A 9,300-nucleotide genomic window follows, 5' to 3' on the forward strand; every position below is an offset into this window, starting at 1 on the left:
ATCAATCTAAGAAAAAAGGGATGACACTACGATGTTGGCTGTTGCCACTTTTTAATTTCTTCACTTTCTTGGCAGACTATATTGATTTATTTTTATCAATAACTATTAGTATGTAAGTAAGTATACATGGAAAAACAACCATTTCTTGATTTTTTTTTTCAAATTTTAAAATGGTTATTTTATTAACAGTATTAAAGTGTCTATAAAATGAATTTGATTTTAGCGGATGCTTTGATCAAGAATCAAAACGAAACAATCACTCGTAATATGTCCTCTGAGGAACCAAGTATTGTGTCTAAAGGTCTAGTTGTTACTAATTTTAAAGTTGTTATTTTTAACGTATCAAATTACTTTTAGATTTAAAAAAGTATGCATACTTCAGAAAAGTCCAAATAAATTTATTAAATTACAGTTTTGGAGTTGTGTATGTTTCACATTATATCAAGTATGTAAACTATTCTCATATCATGTTTTCAAACTCAGTAGTGTCCCAATTAAATACAGTTACAAGTTTATTGTTTAAAATTTATGTTTTTTCAAGTCATGTCCTAATTTAATTTTTTCCAGACATATCAAACATAAGTCAGATATGGCCTGAGAGCGAGCGCGCGCGGTGCGTTTTCGGTAGTATTGTGTTGCTTGTCGCCGCTGCTCAAGACTCACCGCCTTTATTGGCGTTACATCTGCAGAGAGCAGCCGTGGTTGTGAAGTGTGATGGACGGGTGAGTGGAAAAATCATAGACAAAAAACAATCTGATAAAAAAAGGACAACCATGTAACATAAAATAAGCTAGGCATATTAAGACACAAAAAGTGTTTTAGTTGCAGAACATAAGTGTGGTAATGCTTGATTGCGTTTCTGTAGTTGAAAAATTCAACGTTAAGCATATTATGCCGCATATTGCGCCCTAGTGCCGCAATTGAGAAACACTTTCTTTGTTTTAGCGCAATGGATTGTTATACAATTTGGTTTACATTACGGTGATCCAAAATATATTATACTATACAAACTACACTTTACAGAAAATCCGAACCACCCTCTCGATATGTGAAGTTCAGATGGACAACGCTCAATACGAGACAGAGCAGTATGACTTCGCAGTGGTTGCTCACACTCGCTCGTCGCAGTACGTCGATAGTTGGCCAGCGTACTGGGGCATGTTTCACGAGTTGTCCTCACATCATGAAGATGCACGGTTCCTGGTTAATATTTGTCACGATAGATGGCGTGTCTGTGATGAGTTTTATACAGGTAAGATTGCGAATGAGGGTAAAGAATTTTGAAATTGAAAGATAGTCCGTCCAAATGACGTAGGTCCGTCAACTGCCTAGGAATCAAATCTAATTTTCATGATTTTACCATCAAATGCATATTAGACATACCGAATAATTTCAAGTTTTGCACATGCATCTCTAAGTTATCCGCAGCAGACTAACATGATCACCAGTTTTAAACTTTCATTAATTCAAGATATCCCTTTCAATAAAAATATACCCTTTCCCATTTTCAATGAAAAGAAAATGAAAAAGTTTATGTAAGTAACATAAAATATACTTATTTGTTAGTAAAGGCATGAATTTTTTTTAGAACTAACCGAAGTTGACCTCCGAGTTGGTCCACTAGCTCTCTACATAGAGGATTCATACGTGAGTGCTGCAGTCGACCTGTTCCGACTCGCCGTGCCCGTGACGTCACTAAACGCCGAACAGGCGATATTAGCGGAGACAAGATCGCTACAATATCCACTAAGGTTGAGGAAACTACACATACATCCGTTGGATCTGACGCTTACGCTGCATACTGCGGTAAGTTTATGATAAAACCAGCTAAAGTAACCAGATAAAGCGGCAACGCACATGCAGGTCTTCTAATGTTGCGAGTGTCTATGTTGTTGCTTTTCATCAGGTCACCTGATGGTCTGGATTGCCCCTTTATTTTATAAAAAAGTGGTATTCATTATTAACCTTTATGACAGGTATAAAAGTCGAAGATCATGCTTATAGCCAAAATTACACGACGCTTCACAAGAGGTCTTCATTTTCTTATTTAGGTTTCAAAAGTTTTATAACAGAGTAGAGTTGTTGTTTTTGAAGAAAGCCAATTAAACTAGTAAATGAATAAACTCCTACTTAGAATCTCAGAAATCGTATTTTTTTACTCGCAATTTTAATTTCGCTTTGTACGTTCGTTTCTTAGGCTTCTCACATAAATTAATATCGAAGACTTTGAATATCGATAACATTTAGCTCCTGTTTCACAACTTCCAGATAACTGCCGGATAGGCTGTCCTCAACTTATCTGACAGATAGAGTATGGAGTATCTGTCAGATTAGTTGTGGATATCCTATCCGACACTTATCAGGAAGTAGTGAAACAGGCCCTTAATTTCGAAACCTTTGAATATCGGTAACATTTATTATAATATCTTCCAGGTACGCATGTATATAGCTCTCGACCAGAGCCCGCTGCGTCTCAGCGCGTTCACGTTGACGGACATGATGACGTCACCAGAGCGTCTTACGCACGCGCTCACCGTACACTACTTGTCGGCCGCTATCTTAGGAGCGGGTGAGTTGACATAAATAAATATAATTTCCTTCGAACTTACTCGACGCGCCGTCCAGCTTTACTCAAGCCATACTCAAGCGAGTTTTGCGGTCCACATGATAATTTTTACTCGATTTGGATTAAAACTGTCGAGTAATGCTGAATGTGTGGACAAAAGCCCGAGCCGTGGTTTACTCTACGTGATTGCTCGATCGAGTAAAACCGTATGTGATTACTTAGTATTATAAATGTGGTATTCTCTATTTAGGTTGGGTGGTGGGTGGTCTCGAGTTACTGGGCGCACCGGGTGCTCTAGCGGCGCGAGTGGGCGGGGCTAGCGGTGGCGTACGGGGCGTGGCGTCAGCGGCCGCGGCGGCGCTGCTCAAGTCGCTCAGTGCGTGCGCGGGCTCGCTCGCACGCAATCTCGACTTGTTGGCTGGTGATGAGGAGCATGCGAGGCGTGCTGCTGCTGCTAGGTTAGTGTTATAATGTAATTTGGAGTAGGATTTAAAGTTAATGTTTATACTTGAATTATTATTTTATTAGACAACACAGATTGTTTGCTTTTATGTGACTGATAACTGAAACTGTTCTTTAGCTTTAGTAAACATCTATAGTCAAAATCTTCATAATAAAATTTAATAAGCTTTAGTTTCTTATTTATTAAAATTAATATTATTATAATGTCAACTGGATATTAATTATATTTGTCGTTACAGGAGACGACCACCGCCAAGCCTTATGGCTGGACTTGTGACGGGAGTAACAAACTTCGCTATCAACATTCTTGGTATGTCACAAAGAACGTTTCATTAATTTGTTAAAAACAAAAACAACAGAACGTCACATTCTATTAAAACATCTGGATTTAGTAGAATGTGAATTTTAGCTTGAGATGTATTATCTCAAACGAAAATTTAACTGTAATTTTAGGCTAGAGACTAAGTCGCCAAATGAACATGCATACATGTTTTTAATTAGCCATGCATTCAACATTATCCGAATTCCGATGTAGGTGCGGTGGGCGGTCTCGCACACCACCCACTAGTGGGCGTGGCGGTGGGTGAGTCGGCAGGCGCGGCGGGACTGCGGCGCGGTTTACTCGGCGCGCTCGCTAAACCGCTAAGCGCCACGGCTGATCTTGTGGCGTACGCTGGCCAGGGACTATTGGCGCAGACCGGCTGGGACCCTGTGCCGCAGGTATTTTAAGCAGTGGAGTTTTTTGGAGCCCTCCAACTGAATTTAAGATTACACTACACACACGTTTTCCCGGTTAGGTACAGGCTACAGCTAGTATAGTACTAATAATAATAATTGAGGGCTGATAACACGTTTACGTTTATGTTACGGGCATGGCAGTTACTGCATGATCGTCAGTCAAACATTATAAATGTGAAAGTGTGTCCGTATGTTTGGTTTCTGTTCAGGCCTAATGGCTGAACCGATTTAGAGAAAAATCAGATATTTTCTATCAAATATTTTGTAAAGCGGGAAAGGACTTTTGTTCCGGAAAAATGTTACGTCTCCGCGCCATAAAAGAATTTCTGCGCAACCGAGTTGCGGGCATCATGTAGTAAGAAATATTTTACAACTACATCGACTTAATATGGCGATTTTATTGATCTTATTCAATTTTTAGCCGCGCTTCGCACGCATCACAGCGTGCGTGGACGACAGGTGGCGTCGCGACTGCGTGCGTTGGTCGTTCCGTTTGGCGGAGCTGGCCGTCATTGCCGGCTTCGAAGCGCAGCTCAACGATACGCTGTTGCAGCTGTTGGTCACGCATAAGGTAAGGTTCTATATTTATTAATAATTGTTATGAAATGCCTCCTGATGTCAAATTACAATTTTTTTTGACGAAATGCAAGCGAAACTTAGCAAAATAACATTTAAGTATAGACAATTACTTCTCTCATTTAAAGTTTCTAGTTATTTATTCAGTTCATCCACAATGTGAATACAGAATGTACCAATCAATCTTTGGGTATTAATTTAAAAGTGACAGTAAAATAAAAGTTTATTTTCTTCACAGTTCTTGGTAATAGTCGAACCTGAGACTGAGCGTGTGGTTGAAATGTTGGATATGAGGTCATGCAGCTTAGGACCGTACGATGGCAACGTTATACAGGTCAGTCAATTCATGACCAGAGTCAGAATTTTATTTGGTCGGTGTTCAGTCAGTTTTTTATTATCGATGTTGTCCATTATCTCTTTTACTATGCAGATGATGCAATTAGTTTTTTATGATAAGTGACAATTTTAAATGTTCTAACTTCTTTTTTTTGTATGCAACATATTTATTTATTGCAACATTGCAACTTTTATAATCAGTGTCAACAAAGTTTAAATGTTTTTGGTCATGGTATTTTTATAATAAGTAATTCGTTTTTTTAGGCATTGAGTGACTTGACCGATTTAAAAGTTTATTTTAATATTATTATTCCATTAATTACGATTTGTAATATTAGTCAGTTAAACTACTTTTAATGTGTTTATTTCTATTCGACCGATATTTTAACATTACCGACATGTATTCTCTATAAAGATAAAATAGAATAAAAAACTGGCTAATATTGTAAATGGGTTTTTAGTTATTATTTTATATTTGGCAATGATTATTTTGTGCTTAATGATGTAATATTACACAGCTAAACGTCACACGACGCCGTCGCTCCAAGGTATCCGAGTCACAAAACGATTTGGACGAAGAAAATGATTATGAGGTATTTTATGTAGACCTAATAAAGGTACTTAAACGTACCCAAGAATAATATAATGTACCATCGAAGAAATTGATTCACAGGCAGTTGACGGACCTATGTCATTTGGTCAGACTATGTCAATTTAAAGTTAGTTTTGATCTGTAGGCTCGGATTGACATAACCCGATCAATCTACGTAGGTCCACCATCTCCCTATGAATCAACTTCTCTTATAGTATTTTCATCCATTCATTCATTCAACCAGCAAAAAGGTTGTAAGGTTTCGCCTTTAGGCACAATAATTTTAATCCCTTCAAGGACCGGATTCATACACAAAATATGTATTTAGAGTCCCGAATGTTAAACTTTAATTACTTTAACCGTGACACAGTTTTTGTATCTAAATAATATTTATACCTACAGACAGGTTGTACTTACGTACTCTTTTCTTTCTTATTTATTACATTATTAACTCTACCTTGTGGCAATAATACGACACAACACATTTGTCAAAAAATATCATCAAAATTCGTTCAGTAGTTCTTGTCGAAAACAATAATGTCCTTTACATTTAACTTACATACCTACCTTATTACTTATATTTAGGATGTAGACTGCAACTGAGTTGCGCCAAAATTCGTTTATCGCCGGGGAAACGTATAATTTTCCGGGATGAAAAGTATCCTATGTCCCTTCCTGAGACCAGGGGAAGGAGAAGTATCTCTATGCCAAATTTCAGCAACATCGGTTTAGAGGTTTGGTCGCGAAGAGGTAACAGACAGACAGACACACTTTCGCATTTGTATGTTAGTGTGGACTTATGATAAGCATTTTTGTCATCAGGTAAACGCAGCGGCGATGGCTCGCGTCGCCCGCTACACTGGCGCCGAAGGTTCCAATGTCACCGAAGCGAGGGTACTACCATTGGTACCAGGTACAGGACAATCCCACGCCCTACACGCGGTACTATCGGCTGCGATACACAGCAACAGCGCGTCACACTTCTCGCTCATATAAGTCAGTAGCAATTGTTAAAGTTTGTTCACACTTTTCGCTCATGTCGCCCAGGGCAAGTCCGGATAATTCAAATTAACGCTAAATTAAACTACATTTACGGTACGGTACAGTTTGCGGTTGCAGTGCAGTATATGGTATATGCCCGTAGCGCCAGGCAAAAAAAAACACTGACTAATTTAATGATAAGTTAAATTATCCGGACTTACCCTGTGTCCGAACTTACCCTGATTAACTATAAGTGTTAAAGTTACAATTCTTAGTTCTTGCACATATAATTCAGTGGCGTGGTTAGCGATGGAGTCCCTTATATCAAACACTGGAATCAAAATAGGTCACTGAAACGAAAGTACTAACGCTGATAACGGCTAATGGCGCGTCACAAGTCACAACTCACAATTATTGCTACTATAAGAGTCAATCCACAACTCTGCGTCGCATGACGCATCGTATATTTCCGCGATTATGGCGTATTCGTTAGAGTATGTTTTGGCCAAAGTGTTCACGAAAAGTGGACAGTAAAACCATGTTCATGATTTTCTGCAACTATTATTTTTCCTGCTGAAAATAGAAATTAGATTAAATTGTGGTCATATGTATGTTTCAGTAAATTATGTTGAGCGAACGGGAATTCGTTCTGTCTTTGTCAAATAGCTGCATCATATTTGTGAGGACAGAAAGAGTCAAGAAGAAAATATCTTTTAAGATTGTTTTAAGTGATTACAATAATAATTCTTGCATTCCTTTATGATATTTTCCTGGTTAGTTTCTATGACTGTAGATTTTTTTTCAATAAAAATATTATCATTGGCACTTAAAGATGGCTGTGCGATCCTCGCTTCACGCGACTGTAACCGACAACAATTCTAACAAAATGCCACTTTATGACATGGCCTATAAATAATACTATTTTGATTTATTTATGTCAGTAATATTAAACAATGCTTGACCTATTGGTAGACAATAAGCCATGGTCTTAGAGGTATTAATTTTAATTTCTGTCAGTGGCGGTCGCGTTTCGCGAGGATCGGAAAGCCACCTTTAGCGCCCGCTCTCATTTAGTACGCTAGGTTACCACAAAATTACATTATGCATATCGAAATTTTAATACTGTATTTGGTCACTCAAGACTTATTATTACTGTAAAAATTAATAATTAGTTATTTTCACTTGGATAAGTAAAATACCTTTGGTTATTTAAAAGACAATAAATAGCTTGTTTTAAATATATTTGGCTTCAAAATTAAGTCATCCAAGAGAATTGAGTATTTTCAATGTGAAGTTAGCTACTTGACGTACTAACTTCACACCTGTGTTCAAAATATTTGTATATCTCTGATGTAAGTAGGTATGTGTAATAAGTTTTTTGATATTGCTCTTAACTTGTGTACGAGGTAAACAATGTAAATATTCGTTTTATGGTAAATTAAAATTTTTTTATTTTTTTTTGTAATTTGAACGGATAATCATTTTAATATCTAATGCTTAGTTAAGACATTCTAATGAGGATTTTTAATTCGTAAAAAATCTTGAAAAAATTATTATTCTTTTGAGTAGAACCGACGTAAACGAAGCCTCAGGGAAGGGCATAGAATAGAATACTTTATTGCGGAAAAACGGTACGGTTTCCGCGAATTAACTCATTTACGCAGGCGGAGCCGCGTGGAACGTCTAGTGGTCTATAATATAATTCTAATAGTATGGTGTTTTTAGGGTTCCGTACCCAAGATTAAAACGGGACCCTATTACTAAGACTTCGATGTCTGTCGGTCCGTCTGTCTGTCTCCAGGCTGTAACTTAAGAATGGTAATAGCTAGAGAGTAGAAATTTTCACAGATTATGCATTTCCGTTGTTGCAATAACAATAAATACAAGAAACAAAATAAATTTAATTTATTCAAATATTCCCATACAACAAACGGGATTTTTTGCCATTTTTTGCTGGATATGAATGATAGCAAAAGATAAGCCCCTGAAAGTATCACAAAATACTCAATTGTATTAATTCTTTAATAATTAAATTTTAAATTTGATAAAATACATTTTAAGGGGGCTCCCATGCAAAAAACACATTTTTGCTTATTTTTGCTCTATAATGGTACGGAACTCTTCATGTGCGAGTACAACTCGCACTTGGGTGATTTTGTCTGATGTTGAAGCCAAGTTTACCTAGAAAGCACTAAGAATGTAGTTATACTGAAGTGTTTTTTATTTCATTTTTACGTAACTAAACTGTAATTTTGTCACGTTATAAATGTTATTATTTGTTGAAAAGTACGTAGTTTTTATTTAATTGAGTAATAGTAAATTATTCAGACATGTTTTATATTGTAAGAATTTTATGTATAATATTAATGAGCTTTATCTTAGTTTTATTAGACGAATTGTAAATAATATGTATTTGCACTGGTGATACGATTTAAGTTGGAAAAATGCTGCGCTAAGAAACATTTAGGGCCTGTTTCACCACTTCCTGATAAAGTGCCGGATAGGCTATCCATAACTTTTTTGACAGATTCTTCATACTCTGTCTGTCAAGTTAAGTGGTGGATAGCCTATCCGGCACTTATCAGGTAGTGGTGAAACAGGCCCTTAATGATTAACATTTTCTGTCAAACTCCTTATTAAATTAAAGTTATTATTATTTACTTTTATAATAATTAATTCGCTAAAATTTTTAACATGGATTAAGTACCTTATCATATTTTATTCGTGTTACAAACTTTAACCAAAAATTTTACTGTCCGTGTTCGTATTGCAAAGGAATCAAAATTAAATAATTTTTATAAAAGTTTTTCTTAACGTCGGAACTATGGTTCCTACCACCGGTTCGGGAAATAACCCGGCGAGAAGAACCGGCGTAAGAAACTCGCAATGCTTTGGTTAATAAGGTTATGTTAGTTAGTTTGTCAAAATCGAACCTAAATGGGCGCTTGTCATTATTAGTAGACATAATTTTTAAGATTTACTCGTGTTTATTAGTCAAACACTTCTGACTTAAGTCGTATCACTACTTGCCAGAGTCAAACTCGCTGTG

At 36.7% G+C, this 9,300-nt stretch overlaps 1 protein-coding gene across 2 annotated transcripts in view; it reads left to right on the forward strand.

Moving 5' to 3' along the window:
• The window catches only part of LOC121739430 (vacuolar protein sorting-associated protein 13B), a 65,299-nt gene extending 57,635 nt beyond the window's left edge, over positions 1–7,664 (forward strand). For both annotated transcript variants that reach the window (XM_042131910.1, XM_042131911.1), the window contains 11 exons: positions 568–722; positions 1,024–1,252; positions 1,589–1,806; positions 2,434–2,569; positions 2,817–3,024; positions 3,268–3,338; positions 3,564–3,748; positions 4,188–4,337; positions 4,581–4,676; positions 5,197–5,271; positions 6,093–7,664. In XM_042131910.1, the coding sequence (XP_041987844.1) occupies positions 568–722; positions 1,024–1,252; positions 1,589–1,806; positions 2,434–2,569; positions 2,817–3,024; positions 3,268–3,338; positions 3,564–3,748; positions 4,188–4,337; positions 4,581–4,676; positions 5,197–5,271; positions 6,093–6,266 (1,697 nt within the window). In that variant the 3' untranslated portion in view covers positions 6,267–7,664. The remainder of the gene's footprint in view (positions 1–567; positions 723–1,023; positions 1,253–1,588; positions 1,807–2,433; positions 2,570–2,816; positions 3,025–3,267; positions 3,339–3,563; positions 3,749–4,187; positions 4,338–4,580; positions 4,677–5,196; positions 5,272–6,092) is intronic.
• The last annotated feature ends 1,636 nt before the right edge of the window (positions 7,665–9,300 follow it).

The sequence above is a fragment of the Aricia agestis genome, chromosome Z (genome assembly GCF_905147365.1).
Source record: "Aricia agestis chromosome Z, ilAriAges1.1, whole genome shotgun sequence".
Lineage (NCBI taxonomy): Eukaryota > Metazoa > Arthropoda > Insecta > Lepidoptera > Lycaenidae > Aricia > Aricia agestis.